The following is a 16,406-nucleotide window of genomic DNA, read 5'->3' as shown; positions in this document are numbered from 1 at the left end:
CTTGTGCCTGTAGTCCCAGCTACTCGGGAGGCTGAGGCAGGAGGATCGCTTGAGCCCAGGAGTTTGAGGTTGCTGTGAGCTAGGCTGATGCCACGGCACTCACTCTAGCCTAGGCAAGAAAGCGAGACTCTGTCTCAAAAAAAAAAAAAAAAAAACTCAATTCAATAATCCTAGCTCTCTGGGAGGCCAAGGCAGGCAGATTGCTCGAGGTCAGGAGTTCGAAACCAGCCTGAGCAAGAGCAAGACCCCGTCTCTACTATAAATAGAAATAAATTAATTGGCCAACTAACATATATAGAAAAAATTAGCCGGACATGGTGGCACATGCCTGTAGTCCCAGCTACTCGGGAGGCTGAGGCAGAAGGATCGCTTGAGCCCAGGAGTATGAGGTTGCTGTGAGCTATGCTGATGCCATGGCATTCACTCTAGCCTGGGCAACAAAGCAAGACTCTGTCTTAAAAAAAAAACAAAAACACTCAATTCAAAAGGTTGTATCAATACCTTCTTAATGATTTCAAGGAAGAGCCTTAAGAAAAAACAAAACCATAATTATCTCATGAATTCCATTTAATAGAAATTTAACACCAAATGTCTATGGGGCAGTTTGGTGCCATTAGGCAGTAGAGTGCCATTTTTGCTTTCTTTTTGTATAGAGCACTGGTTTTAAACTTAGTTTCCAAGATCTTTTGGTTGTCCTATCAGATGGGTACGAAGGTGCCATGGAACCCATAAGGCATTTGCACAGGTACCTCTGCTCGGCCCAGTTCTTCAAAATTCTTGGCATCCAACACCAAGAGGAAATTGCTTTCATTCTAGAAAAGGAAAGACAACAATGAAAATCCCTTCTTTTTTAAATCAAAAACCTGTCTGTCTCCTCGACTGGGCTGTAAAATTCCTAATGGTGAGGCCATGCCTTGCACATCTTCATATCTACCCCCAGCACCTAGCACAGTGCCTTGCCCATCCACTCACTAAATGTTTTCTGAATTGCTGAACTGGGCTGAAAAGGAAGTCATGGCTAAAGAAGTTCATACCTAGAGCAAAAAAAATTAAGTTGTTTATACCAATCACCTTCATAGGATTTTTTTGAGTTTAATGATCTTTTTACCTATTCCTTTCCAATCTCCTAAGAGATGTATTATAGAAACTCTTTTATCCAAATTAGAAACACCTCCATTTTGTGTTAGTTTGGAGCTATTCAAAGGGCACCACTGCAAGGCAGACAGAGATTTTCCCTGATCTAACTACAGGAGTGGCAAGTGCATGACATGAGGACAAAGTCCTCCTAGGCCCATGGCAGAAATCACTAATTGATCACAGTACTTTTCCCACTAGACCCTTAAAAGGCCTCAGAATTCTACACCCCAGGCAGCCACTAATAATTGATTAAAGCTGGTATTCAAAGTGAGCCTATTTGTCATAAGACTGCCCTGAGTAAAAAGTCAGGTAGAATAACATTATTCAAACACTAGGCCAGGGCTTATGATATTGGACTTTGAGTCCATTTCATTGAAATTGGGAACACAGATGGTGGTATGAACATTAGACTAGAAATCAGAAGATTTAGATTTAAATACTGGCATTAGGCCAGACACAGTGGCTGATGCCTGTAATCCTAGCACTTTGGGAGGCCTAGGATTGCTTGAGGCCAGGAGTTTGGGACCAGCCTGAGCAACATAATGAGACTCCATCTCTACAAAAAATTTAAAAGTTAGCCAGGCGTGGTGTTACACGCCTGTATTTCTAGTTTCTCGGGAGGCTAAAGCAGGAGGATCACTTGAACCCAGGTATTGGAAGTTGCAGTGAACTATAACCATGCCACTGCACTCTAACTCAACAGAGTGAGATCCTGTCTCAAAAAAATAAAATAAAATATTACTGGTTTTACCACTATGAGATCTCACACAAGTCTCTTTCAACTTATTTACATTACAAATGCCACATGTTGTAAAATGGTATCCCACAAAGTTGTTTTGATGACTACATAAGATAATATGTATGAAAGTAAATTGTAAATAACAAATCCATATGCAAATGTAAATTATTATTATAGTCTTAAAAATAGAACTTTAAAACAATAATAAGATATGAATTGTGACAAAGGGTATGTAAATAGTAAGGAGAGGAAGAAAAGGGAAAAAATGCCATATTGGAATCAAAGTAAACTATGGACAGCATCAATATGCATCCTTGATCTATCAGATGGCACAGTGCTACTTTTCCTTCTGACCAGTGACAAGGAAATACATTTACCTGGTTAGGCGTAATCACCACAGAAAGAATAACCCCACTATCTTCTTCAGTGGCTCCTGGTACTGGAACAAAAATGGGTTCTGAGGGATAATAGCCATCTTCTCTCCAAACCTGCAAGCCCCCAAAAAAGTATTTGATAAAAGGCCAGTTGTGAGCAGGAAGATTTGTCACTCCAAGTATGAATTTGGCTGTCCATAGAATATTCCAACAGTAAAAGAATCAGGGTTGCTGAGTTGAATATAGGAAAGAGAGAGAGGGAGATTTTGCAGCCCCAGATTCCATCACCATCAAACATAATTTGTGTAACTATAAGTTTCCACCAACCTGAAATATAAGTGTCCGAAGAAACTTAACCCCATTGGTTTCTCCAAAATTAACATCAAGATCAAGCATAAAATTATTTTTCTGGGCTTGGGGTCCATTTAGATTCCCTATAGGAAACATGCCCCTAACTTAGATGATTTCATAGTTTTCAAACTTAATAAAAGAAAATGGCTGAGCTGCTTAAATATTAAAGGATCTCAAGAGCTACCTTAAACAAAACAAACTAATTCAAAGTGAAGAATCATCACCTTCAGTGTCTTGTTCACCACGTCAACTTTGATCAGAGAATCCCCCACCAAATGCCGAAAGCCACAGCCATAGAAGAAATGATACTTTTTGCCACTGAATTGGCTATAGTTGATCTGCGGAAATTCAATGCCTCCTTCCTCCTCTAGGTCCTCATGATGTAGATTCTCATGAGAGCACCAGATCTAAAAGAGATTTCAAAAGGATTTGTAGTGGTTGCTTAATTCTCCATTATTTTCTTCTTACGTAGATCAGTGAGAGCACTAATACTCTATAAGAGTTTGTGACAGGGCTTGGACACTGAGTTTCTATGTCTTTTTAAAAATATTTTTCCTCTTTCTGTCATACATATGAATGCATAAAAGATTATCAGGTTTTGTGAATAAGCTGTCCAATGGCATAGGGGGTGGAAGTACACTTTTTATTTTACTAAAGCTAAGGCATTGATAGCTGCACAATGATAAGCCTGTGGTAAGCACATATTATCTAAAAGGTAGTAATGACCAGTGCCAATTTCAAATGCTTACACATCCCATGACCATTAGAAAGTTGCATATCTCTGTTTCAACACACACGAAGGAAGATAAACCTGGTGCTCATTCCCACCCAGTTTCTGCAATTCTTATGCAAATAATATTCCATGCTCAGCTGAATGTGATGAAACTTACTACGCACTAAACATTGTGAAGAACAGTCAATGAATAAAGTAACATCAGTAAAGTTAGACTTACTAACATTAGTCTTAGTCTAATGTCTGTTCATAGCATACCTTTCCATCAGCCTGTTTCACAGCACTGGCTGAAGAATAGGACAATGGACTGAGGTTCTCTCCCTCGGGGGCATTCAGACTGACATTTAAGGGCAAAACAAATCTTCGAGGGAATGATTTAGCTGTTGAATTATAGACCTGTTCAGGAGGGAGAAAGAAACAGATGAAAAATTGTCAGTCATAGGATAACAGCATGTCCCAATAATTTAGACCCAGTCAACATTATTGGCATTCCTAAGTATTAATAATTACATAAATGATAATTTCCATTCTTGAATTTATTTAACAAATATTTGTTGAGTACCTACTATATGCCAAGTACTGTTTTAGACACTGAGGATGCAACAATGAATAAAGCAAAGTCTTTGGCCTCATAAAATTTATATTCTAGTGGAGGAAGAATGGCAATAAACACATTTAAAAATTATTAAATATTTATGTTATTTCATTAGCATCAAATAAACATATGATTATGTAGCAAAACGGAGAGGGACTAGAGAATAATAAGAGCTGCTCTTCTTTTCTGGTTTGGTCAGGGTAGACTTCTGTGCAGAAAAGGAACAACTTCACAGGGTTGGGTTGCTCAAACCCTGCACATTCTCAAGAAAGGCCTGTTTTCATGACTGACCCTTGGCTGGCTCCTGGGAACCAAGTTCTTGGGATGTTCTGTCTGATAAGAGTGTTCTTGCATATGTGAAGCCTTCAGTCGCACTGTAGTCGTTTGTACAGATAGTTTATGCTAACAGTGTGATTTATAATGATCTGGAACTTCATAAACTGAGGCTGGTCATGTAGGGGCTGTATGCCTACATGACTGATCCCCAGTAAAAACTCTGGACAATCTGGCTTGGGTGAGCATCTTTAGGAGGCTACATTTCACACGTTGTCACTAGCTCCTGGAGGAATTAAGTGAGTCCATTGTGCTCTACTGGAAGAGAATTCTTGGAAGCATGCACCTGTTTTCCTTCAGACTTCATCTCACGTGGCTTTTCTTTTTGCAAAGTTTGCTTTCTATCCTTTTACTGTCATCAGAGTCATGAGTATAACTATATGTTGAGTCCCATGAGGACTCATTTCAAATCATTAAACCTAGGAGTGATCCTGGGAGCCCCCAACAAAACCTCTCTGTGAAGATGATGTTTAAGCAGGAGACTTAAATAAAAGAAGTGCATGTTTCCTGACAATATGTGCTTTAAGCATATTTTCCCCTCCTGAAATATTGTAAGTTGGAAAACAAACCACACCATTTCCCCCTATATACCTAGCCCACATGATCTCCATCTCCTATAGTAATGTTTTTACTGAGTAAAGATTTAGTGCTATTCATAAGCTTCATAAATAATTAGCTTTTTAAAAGTCACATTTAATTATATTTAAACTTTTTTTCTTTTGCAAAACCATAGCTAAACAAAAAGAAACTTCAAATAATGGTGTATTCAGTAACATGGATCAACTACGCTATTGAGAACAACTGGAAAAGCTGGACAAAATATTTAAAACAGCTGTTTGAAGGCACTGGTAGGCTAAAAAGGCAGCGAAGAACAATGGGGCAAGGTTTGTGAGAAAAAGAAACTCACAGAGGTGGAGTAGATACTGGGGCAACCTTTCCCCTAAGGATCTATACAGATGCTCAACAGCATGAGTCATTAGGGAAATGCAAATCAAAACTGCAACGAGATGCCACTTCATACCCATTAGGATGGCTATGATTTAAAAAAAAATGGAAAATAGCAAATGTTGGTGAGAATGTGAAGAAACTGTAATTCTTATGCACTGCTGGTAGGAATGAAAAATGATGCAGCCACTGTGGAAAAGTTGAGCAATTCCCCAAAAAGTTAAACATAAAATTATTATATGATCTAGCAATTCCACTTCTAGATACATACCTAAAAGAATTGAAAACGGGAATTCAAACAAATATTTGCATGCCCATGTTCATAATGGCATTATTCATAATAGCCAAAAGGTGGAAACAACCCAAATATCTATCAACAGATGAATAAACAAAATGTAGTATATACATACAATGGATTATTATTCAACCTTAAAAAGGAATAAAATTCTGATACATGCTACAACATGGATGAACCTTGAAAACAGTATGCTAAATGAAACAGTCCAGCTCTTACAGGGATAGAATCCTTCTTGAAATTATATAAGTAAATGAAAATCTTCACTAGAGGAAGATAACATTACCCTATGTCTCAAAATATTTCTATAAATTTTCAAACACAATATTCTGCATATAATAAATTACCAGCATATGAAAAGATAAGGCGATATGATTAAAAACCAAAATAAACAAGATGAAAGGAACAGATCCACAGAGGATCCAGATAACAGAGTTATCAGACTTTATTCTGAATATGTTTGAAGAAATTCTTTTAAATTGAGAACTGTGGCAAAAAAAAAAAACACTATAAATTGTGAAAGAGGACCAAATCAAAATTCTAGAACTAAAAAATGCAATTAATTTAAGAACTTTGTTATTGGGTTTAAAAGCAGAATAGATACAGTTAAAGAAAGAATGTTTAAGCAATAAGATAGATAAGAAAAAAATATTTTTAAAAACCTTGATTAGAAAAGGATGGAAAATACTAACAAAATATAAGGGACAGAGGCATAGAGTAAAAAGGAGTAACATATGTGTACTGCAGTCCCAGAACTCCTGAGCTCAAACAATCCCCCCACCTTGGCCTCCCAGAGTGCTAGGATTACAGGCGTGAGCCACCATGCTCAGCCAGGATTTTTGTTAAATAAGTAGATTTTAGCTGCTCTGAACACAAAAAAGCAATTATGTAAGATGATAAGTATGTTAATCTGCTTCACTATAGTAACCATTTTACTGTCTATATGTATCCCGTAACATCATGTTGTAAACCTCAAATATACACAATATAATTTATTTTTCAAAAAACAAACAAATAACTGACAAGTTGATAAAATTTATGGAAATGTAAAAGGCCATGAAAACCTCAGACAATCTTAAAAAAGAAAAGAGCTAAAGGACTTACACCACAGATAACAAGGCCTACCATAAAGCTATAAGCAAGTTTAGTAGGTATAAGTAAACTTAATAAGTACTATTTTAAAAACATTTAAAAATAAAACTATAGCTGAAAAATAAAATTAAACCTGAAGACAATTTACGTTGCATAATTCAAGGAAAATGTTTACCTTGGATTCAGTATCAGGAAAAATTGAATCCCTTCATCTAGGTGAACTTACTGACAGTCCATTTTGCTAGCTCTTCCAGGAAAATATAATAAGTATGTTTGGTGCTTAAGTGTAATAAGGAACTAATCACAAATGCTTTAAAACATGTATCTTGGCTCTCTTTACCATGCTTTTTATTTATTAGGCATTAAGTAAGCTACTCCAGGCCGGGCGCGGTGGCTCATGCCTGTAATCCTAGCACTTCAGGAGGCCCAGGCCGGAGGATTGCTCAAGGTGTCAGGAGTTCAAAACCAGCCTGAGCGAGACCCCATCTCTACTAAAAATAGAAAGAAATTAATTGGCCAACTAAAAATATATAGAGAGAAGAAATTAGCCAGGCATGGTGGCGGGTGCCTATAGTCCCAGCTACTCGGGAGACTGAGGCAGAAGGATTGCTTGAGCCCAAGAGTTTGAGGTTGCTGTGAGGTAGGCTGACACTATGGCACTCTAGCCCAGGCAACACAGTGAGACTCTGTCTCAAAACAAACAAACAAACAAAAAGTAAGCTACTCCAAATTATTGTTTAATATTAATTAAATGACAAAACTGTGCCTTCAATGCTATAAAATTACTCTCCCTCCTTATTTGCCACAAGGGGGCGAGAAACAGGTAATTCCAAAGCCAAAGCCAGATCCTAGCTAATACAAAATTATTTTGACGACTCCTGACAAATCCTGATGTTTACCTGATCAAGTCCTTCCCCAGCTCTCCTGAGATTCTGTAGTTGGTAAACTTCTAGGTTCCTTCCATTATCTTGACAGCACAAATCAATTATAACACAGCCCTGGTCCTCAAAGGCATTGATTTGATGAAAAGTAACAAAAGGTTTGCTGTAGTACAACCCTGGAAGAAGCTGCAGGAGAAAACACAAGCAATGAAAAAGAGATTTATTTTATTTTATGTGAAGAACAGAACCACAAAGTTCAAAATAAGAAAATTAAGAGGATTTCCCCCACCTTGAAGTGGCAGGCATAGTGTATGTACAAGAAGTAGAATCCAGAATGCAGAAGTGAATAGGCTTTAAGCATTGCTTGCTTAAGTCATCTCATCCCATGTCAATCAATAAATTGGGCTTATTTGATACAGCCCAATCAACTTTACAACTAACTTAAAAATCCTCATGAAATATGGCACAATGTTTTGAAGGATAAATAAACACTAGACTCCAACTGCATGTTTAAATAGAAAATATATGCTTATGATAAATTAAGTGGCTAATTCTTTGAAAAGTGCACTCGTTACTAAAAATTTTTGTAATGAAATTCAGGTAGTTAAGATACTATGTCTTTAGAGAGGTAAAAAGTAGACAAATTTAATAGTGCTATTAATCAGGACTATTAAAAGATATCAGCCAACATGCTTAGACTTTGGTGAGATTATCAGATTCACATATTAAGAAGCCATAAAAGCAACTAATTAAAGAGTTATTTTAAAAGTTACAGAATGTCTCTGAATGAACAACACCCTCCTTCACAACTACTATGATATGGAAAAATCCATGCTAAGAGGGTTTCCTGGATGATATTTTAATTGAATCAGATAATTAAAATGACAAAGTCATTTCCTATAATTCTCTAACATGCAAAATCCATTGTAATAATTACATAGCTAGCTCAACCTATAGAAGAAAGTAATATCCTTAATTAACAGTGTCATAGGTAAGTAATGCCCAGTAAAGATGAAAATAAACCATATGAAAATTTTCCCTTTGTGTCCAGCCATTTTCACGATGGATATACTCAAAATACTCTACCTGTCCAGTGTGTTTATCCACAACATGAAACCGTGTATTATACTGGGGTTCCCAGTTTATGCCATCTGAAATGGCCTTTCCCCGAATTTTAGAAGTGACAATTTTCCACATATTCATCTTTAGAGGCTGCTCAATGAAGATTATGTAGTTCCTTGTCATTCCTAAAAGGTTCCAGCAAATCATAAAATGTTATTTGGCAAACTGGAGTTGTCTGAAATGTGACATTTAGAGGACTTGTCTGAATTCCTGGATATATTCCTGCTGACCGAACCAATGCCAGCCAGAAATACTTCTTCACTGTTTCCCAGCTCTGCTGTACATATTTCCTGTTCCTACATTAAAAAAAGGGAACTGTGTCTATCATGGGTCAAATGTCTTGCAGCTTTCTTTCTTTTTTTTTTTTTAATTTAACAAATTTATTTTTTATCTTTTTTTTCTGGGAAGCTTAAATGGAGAGCTTTTTATCTTTTTTCTTTTCTTTTCAAATTGTTTTTTTAGGAACAAAGTAAAGAAGTATAATATTAAAGTGTCCTTTATGAACTATACGTTTATTTCTTAATCCTTTTCTAGGGGTAAGGAGCCAGGAGCAGTCTGGCTATAACTGTTTAGAATTCAGAAAATAAATATTCTGAGTAAAAGCTGAATTAAAGTATAGAGAATTTGAATTTCCCCAAAAAATGTAGTCAAGACCTTTTTATGCATGATTATTATTTGTGGGCTTTAAAGTTGCCTAAAATTTTGAATTCTATCAATTAATTTTTTTAATGATTGTTTAAACTAAAGCAACTACAGCATATCTTTTCAAGCAGTTAGCTGGCTAGGGTCAAGAGTATATGACTAAACAGAATAAATTTAACTGGCATCAAAATGCAACTTCGATCTCATTATCACCATATGCTGATAAACTATTGCCAAAACTAGTCCTTCTGCTACAGAAACACTTAAGGCAGAGCTCCCTGCAATCTGCCTTATCTCTGGACCCACCAAAGCTATGGAAGTAAGAAGGCTTCATCCTCTCTGCAGAAGTAATAGAACATATCACCTGGGCTCCATCGATTGTCTCCCCAGGGTCCACCTTTTCTGGAGGAACCCGAATAACATTATAGCAGGAACCTGAAAAATGGAAAATCCTATCTTAACAGTTTTACATACATTCTAAAAAAGATAACCCTTGCACTTGAGGACTTGCAAAAGGAGTTAAGAGATTTATACAATAGGCATGGCATTCATATTTCATGAAGGGTTATTTCAAACAAAGATTTGGATACAAAAATATATTACCTTTATAAAAGTCATTAGCTAAGGTTTTGAAACAGCACAGCCAAAGTGATCACCAATGATTCACTGTATTCTAATGGTCTCAAATGGTTACCTCCTCACTCCATACAGAGGAACTCCCTCCCTACCTCATCGGAAGAGTTAAGATAGCAGGCAGGGCCGGGTGCGGTGGTTCATGCCTGTAATCCTAGCACTCTGAGTGGCTGAGGTGGGCAGATTGCTCCAGGTCAGGAGTTCGAAACCAGCCTGAGCAAGAGCGAGACCCCCATCTCTACTATAAATAGAAAGAAATTAACTGGCCAACTAATATATATAGAAAAAATTAGCCGGGCATGGTGGCGCATGCCTGTAGTCCCAGCTACTCGGGAGGCTGAGGCAGTAGGATTGCTTGAGCCCAGGAGATTGAGGTTGCTGTGAGCTAGGCTGACGCCATGGCACTCACTCTAGCCTGGGCAACAAAGCGAGACTCTGTCTCAAAAAAAAAAAAAAAAAAATAGCAGGCAGGAATATCCTCAAATTCTGTTTGTCCTTTCCTTCTTTCTCGCTATCAACTACGATTTCCATTTGCACCCAGGTCCAATTCCTTCCCTCCAGTCCTCTGGACCCCTGGGGTCACTCCGGGTCCCACCCCATCCTGTTTCATCAACATGCACTCATGCAATCATATATCTGACTAGTTCTTCAAGAGTCAACTCAGGTGTCTACTCCTCAAGTAGCTTTCCCTGACACATTGGTGTCCCTACTCTATGCCCTCATTATATCCTACACAGTCATAGCTCTTGTCTCATTGTACTATAAATCTTAGCTTATTTATCTGCTTTCCAGTAGACTGTCGAGCTCTTCAAGGGCAGGAGTTGTGTCTGGTTCATCTTTGCATTCTCAGTACTAAATTAGGACTTGGCATTTAGTAGGTACATTATAATTAGCTACTGATGTGCTAACTATATCAACATATGTTGATAACTATAGCAACATATGTTTGTTGAACCACTCAATGAATGAACAAATATTTAGGTACCATAATTGCCAATGTAGATTGTAAAGATCTCCAAGCTTCTTTTGGAATAAGATTTCTATGTCATTCTGTATTCATTTGTTCTGCACCTACTGTTTGAGCACCTACTATATTCAGTCATTCAAGTAAGAGGGGGTGGTGGTGCAAAGTAGAGTGGTGGCTATGGAAGTTGTGTGAGGTGATTGGATTTTGGATATATTCTGAAGGCACTGTGGAAAGAAATTACTTTTTGATCAACTGTGTATGTGAGAAAGAAATGTAAAGGATGATTCCAAAGTTCTTGTCCTGAGAAACTGGTTGGATGGAATTAGCATCAACTGAGATGGGGAAGACTGACTCATCATAAGAAGAGAAAGTTTAAGGTGAGTACAGTGGTGCACAATTGTAGTCCTAGCTACCTGGGAGAATCCCTTGAGCCCAGGAGTGCAAGTCCAGGCTGGGCAACAAAGAAAGACCCCCATCTCTAAATCTCTTATTAAAAAAAAAAAAGAGAAAGAAAAATTTTAGTGGAAAAGATCAGGAGTTTGGTTTTGGACAAGTTAATTTTGTAATGCCTATTAGACATCCTAGGAAGAACACTAAGTAAACAACTTGATATGAAATACTGGAGAGGCCTACGTTGGGGGATATAAATATATTTTTTTTTGTTTTTATTTTTATTTTTTATTTTCGAGAAAGGGTCTCACTCTGTCACCCAGGCTGGAGTGCAGGGGCACAATTATAGCTCACTACAGTATCAATCTTCTGGGTTCAAGTGATCATTCTGCCTCTGCCTCCCAAGTAGCTAGTAAGTACTACAGGCATGCACCACCACCCAGCTAAGTTTTTTATTTTTTGTAGAAACAGGTTCTCGCTACGTTGCCAAACTGGTCTTGCTCCTGGCCTCAAGTGACCCTCCCACTTTGGCCTCCCAAAGCATTGGGAGTACAGGCATGTGCTACCGTTCCCGGCCCTAAAGATATGTTTTAAGAACCCATTATATCTCAAACATCAGGCTTTACACAGTGTCAAAGGAAATCTTAGACAAGCTCTGTAGTTCCAAGAGTACCTGATTTCTGTCTCTCATTAATATGAAGAACATATTTTAAGTAAGTATTAAAAACCAGTTGGACTGATTAATGTTCAAAGGGTTCTGGCTAATTTTTTAAAGCCTTTTAAAAATATCTGGAAAAACTAAAACAATTAAAAAGCTTTTTACTTACTAAAGGTAGGAATTACTAGAAAGCATTTTATTTTATTACAGTGAGAATCACTAAACTCCCCCCAAATGTATACTAGATAGTCAAGCTCCATGCAGCTACATGTACTTTGGAGTTCCAGTTCAAAAACTTCTCACTGAACCAAATAATCAAGTGAGAAAAAAAAAAAAGTAGATTCAATGTTAGCTCGGATTAGGAAAATAGAATTTCCTATCCCAGCAATTGGACTAAGGCACAATTACTCAACTCACTGAATTTAAACACAATAATTAATGAACTGTTTGAACTGAAAACCTTGATGGCATTAGGCAGGGCAAACAAACACCCAGGAAACACCCAGCAAAGGAATGTCTACAAAGATCTGCTTGCCCAATACTGAGTTTAACTCTGGGAGACTATCCAGAAGTTTGTATTAATATTAACAGCAGATTGAGGCAAAGTAACAAGCACAGCCTCTCATGATTGGTGGCAGGGTTTCTCAGTGAGATCCAGGGGCCACTTGCACCAAGATCACCCAGGAACCATGTTAAAATGCAGATTCTCGGCTTCTTTACAGTTCTACTGAACCAGAATCCCTAAAGATGAATGAAGCCCAGTAATCTACATTGCTGGCAAGTATTCCAGTTGATTCTTAGACACACTAAAGGCTGAGAATCACTGATCTGATGACTAATTGTTTCAGAATATAAAATTCAGAATGGTTAAGTAATGTTTCTCATATTATGAATAAGTCACAAAGTGATCTACTTGGTTAATAGAGTTAATTTATTAAGAAGTGGATTTTGGGGGCCAGGAGTAGTGGCTCCTGCCTACAATCCTAGTGCTTTGAGAGGCCAAAGCAGGAGGATGGCTTAGGCCCAGGAGTTTGAAGTGAGCTATGACCATGCCCCTGTACTCCAACCTGGGTGACAGGGTGAGATCTTATCTCTTAAGAAAGAAAAAGAAAAAAAAAAAAAAAAGAAACGGATTCTTTGATAATCAAGAAAGATAGATGGACCAAAAAAACAGCTGAGTTAGTATACCTATTTGTGAAACATTTTATTAAATACCTAGAAGGATATTTGCTGTTTCCTATAACAGTTTTGAAGAATCCATCCTTACCTCAGGTAATAAAGAAGAGGAGAGAGAACTGGGTGATGGGGTGTTCAGGGCACCCTTTCTCTTCATGAGTCAGTAAAAAAACAACCTGCAGTATTCATCTTTGTATATACTCACATGTGTAAATACAGAGATATACAGAGAAGTAACTCACAAAGCCCACTACCTACGAAAGGTATACCATTAACCTATACAAAGGCTTCATAGATTGTAGATGGTAAGTTGATTGATAGCTAAAATAGAGAGAGAGTCAGAAATATTCAACATAGTAGTCCTCCCTTATCCATAGGGGATATGTTCCATTCACCCAGTGAATGCCTGAAACTGTGGATAATACCAAACTCTATGTATACTTTTTTTTTTTAGACACAGAATCTTACTCTGTCACTCAAACTGGAGTGCAATGATGCAATCATAGCTCATTGCAGCCTGTAATTCATGGGCTCAAGTTATCCTCCCATCCCAGCCTACCGAATAGCTGGGATTACAGGCATGTGCCACCACACCCAGATCTACATATACTGTTTTTTCCTTTAAAAACATACTCATGATAAAGTTTAATTTATAAATTAGTCATGATAAGAGATTAACAACAATAACTAATAATAGACTAATTATAACAATATACTGTAATAAAAGTTACGTGAATGTGGTCTCTAATATATTCAGTCTAGGTAACTAAAACTGAGGAAAGCAAAACCACAGATAAGGGGGGAGTATTATACATATACTTACACATTCCTTTTCAGAGAGAGACACATGTATTCAGGTACAGGAACCAGAATTTGAATGCCCTTAGAGAGTGGGTAGAGAGGTGAAAAGGCCCTTAACAAGTGGAGGAAGAAGTGGTAAATAGGTGGAGATTGGGTATTAAAAAATACCAATATAGTCTTCTGTACTCAGTGACAAATAACTAATGAGATGATCTAACAACATGACTAACAGCAAGCCTTTGGGTGTGACACCAGGCTTGGTGTCAAGTCTGGTCTCAGATACTTGAAAGTTTGTCTAAGCTAGTGACCAGAACCTTCTCAAGGTTCACTGCCTTCGTCTATAAAGTGGAAGAAATATTAGTACTTTTCTCAGAGAGTTGGTATAAGAATTAAATGAGAAAATATACGGGGAAATGCCTAGCACCAGCACGCAATAGGTACCCAATACATTTCAGTTATCATTATTAGCTATTAGAACTTTCTGGAGTGGATTGGGAGGTGGTTGTAGAAGCATGTGGATGACCAGGAAAGAAGTATGATGTAAATGGTTGTGACTGTAACCCCACTATGACCTAAATTCACTTTGTAGTGTATTACTCCCATGACAAAAACAAATTCCTTCCCTATGTGATAGACAATGTAACTTCCCTATCTCTATTAGCTGCAGCATTCTAAATTTCTTATCCTTACAATGTGGTAATTCTTAAAAATTCAAGTTTGAAAAATATGCACTGAAAATCTCTACTATGCTTATGAGCCAAAGGCACAATGAAACATAAAAATGTGATTTAAGCTGAAAAGGTCAAACAGAAAATCAGCTGCTAAGCATAGGTGCAAATGGACCATAGAACAGATACTTAATGATAAATCATATATTTTAAGTTTAGTCATGCCATTTTGGAGATTTCCTTCTGAACCTTTCAAATGACGATTCATATATTTACATTTTAACCATAATGGAACCCGGAGAAGAGGATTAACTTCCAGCTACTTCTAGAAAGACCTTCACTGCAACTGTACCTTGTGGCCCATAGGAGTTCCCCAGATTGTATGCTGTTCCATCTGGGTCATAATGAGGATGTGCAGTTGCTCCATTCACAGCAATAAATTTGCTCCAATCTATCTGCAAATTTAAGACCATTAGAGATTTTTAAATGTTACATGGGCAGAACTTTATTTATATGCATAAATAGTAGGAATGTGTCAAATATTTTAAAAATAAGATATGAAAACTACAGTCTAAGCCCTAATTTCTTACCTCTGAAAAATCAAACTTATTATTCCCACTAAAGAGAAAGAAATCAAGACGCGCCCCCCCCCAAAAAAAAAAACCCACCACCAACAACAACAAAACAACGCTGAGTAGATTTGCCCAAGATCACAGGAAAGTTCAAAAGAAGCATAAAAATTAAAATTAAAAATATGGTCTGAAATTTTATTTTTGATTAATGTGTTATATGAAGGCAATACAGGTCTAGCCAACCTCCAGTCCAATCCTAGCTATAGCTAGAAAGAACATGAACTAACTAAAGTGGATCAGTACCATTCTAGTTCTCCTTCACCCTAGCTTTCAGATATTAGGACTAGGGAAGGAGTTTAGGATGATTCTTAAGGAAAACCAACCCCACAGGCCATTCCAATCAGTGCAGAGGGTTAAGGTGACCTGAATCAATGAATAACTTTGTTTTTGTATGATTAAGCCTCCAATTTCTTCTTCAGATATCTACTACTATAAAAAGTACTTTGAATGGTAAGACATTTTAGGATCTACTTTATTCATTTTTTTAACCTATACTTTACCTTTTCTGTTCTTTCCAGAGTTTCAATGTCCACTTTATTGATAAAGTTGGTCTCAGTACTAACGTAGTAATCACCCTTGTACTGCACATAGTTGACATTAGTGTTGTCACTTATGGCTGAAACCAAACCACAGAGTTATTTAAGCACGTGGCTTACTGTAGCAGACACTAAGCACACACTCAAAAGGAGAAAGCAGTTTCAACATCCTCTTATATACACAAAGAAATCTACTTTCAAGATTTATATTTAGCCATAAATATATTTAGTTATAATATGGATTGTCATATATCATAACAGCTTAAATACTCATCACTGTCAACTGCAGCTTACCAGGCAGCTCAAACTTTGTCATGAAACGTTCAAAAACACTCTTGCATGGATCTGGAAGAGCCAGTGTACCAAATTCTGAGATCACAATTCGATTTTGAACGCTGTTGGCCTTATATGAATCACTCTGCAGAAACTTGCTCCTGTATGTCACTTTGCCCTCTGTCATCCTGAACTGGTGAAGCAAAGCCATTCCATCAAACCAATGACTGTACCTTCAAACAGGAGAAAAAGGTAGAAAAACAAATATTACTAGGAAAACATGGGGTGAAAATGAGAGAAGGAATGATATACCTTCCTTTCAAATATAAAGATAAGGAAATGGGATGGGATCCCAGCACAACCTGGTTAGTCAGAGGACTTGAAATTAAAGGAGAATAGCATTTTAGGTATATCCATAGGTACAAAAGGAAAG

At 37.3% G+C, this 16,406-nt stretch overlaps 1 protein-coding gene across 4 annotated transcripts in view; it reads right to left on the bottom strand.

Moving 5' to 3' along the window:
• Nucleotides 1-549: 549 nt before the first annotated feature.
• Nucleotides 550-16,406, bottom strand: part of BCO2 (beta-carotene oxygenase 2) — a 38,280-nt gene continuing 22,423 nt past the window's right edge. For 3 of the 4 annotated variants that reach the window (XM_012749563.2, XM_012749568.3, XM_076002512.1), the window contains 10 exons: nucleotides 15,995-16,206; nucleotides 15,665-15,780; nucleotides 14,885-14,987; nucleotides 9,546-9,674; nucleotides 8,562-8,722; nucleotides 7,494-7,661; nucleotides 3,593-3,730; nucleotides 2,826-3,008; nucleotides 2,254-2,364; nucleotides 550-812 (listed from right to left, as the gene is read on the bottom strand). In XM_012749563.2, coding sequence (XP_012605017.1) covers nucleotides 699-812; nucleotides 2,254-2,364; nucleotides 2,826-3,008; nucleotides 3,593-3,730; nucleotides 7,494-7,661; nucleotides 8,562-8,722; nucleotides 9,546-9,674; nucleotides 14,885-14,987; nucleotides 15,665-15,780; nucleotides 15,995-16,206 — 1,435 coding nt within the window. In that variant the 3' untranslated portion in view covers nucleotides 550-698. The remainder of the gene's footprint in view (nucleotides 813-2,253; nucleotides 2,365-2,825; nucleotides 3,009-3,592; nucleotides 3,731-7,493; nucleotides 7,662-8,561; nucleotides 8,723-9,545; nucleotides 9,675-14,884; nucleotides 14,988-15,664; nucleotides 15,781-15,994; nucleotides 16,207-16,406) is intronic. The other variant, XM_076002513.1, reaches the window with a different exon arrangement.

The sequence above is a fragment of the Microcebus murinus genome, chromosome 4 (assembly GCF_040939455.1).
Source record: "Microcebus murinus isolate Inina chromosome 4, M.murinus_Inina_mat1.0, whole genome shotgun sequence".
Taxonomy (NCBI): Eukaryota; Metazoa; Chordata; class Mammalia; order Primates; family Cheirogaleidae; genus Microcebus; species Microcebus murinus.
The sequence above is the reverse complement of the archived record's forward strand: the minus strand, read 5'-3'. Positions and strand labels throughout refer to the sequence as shown.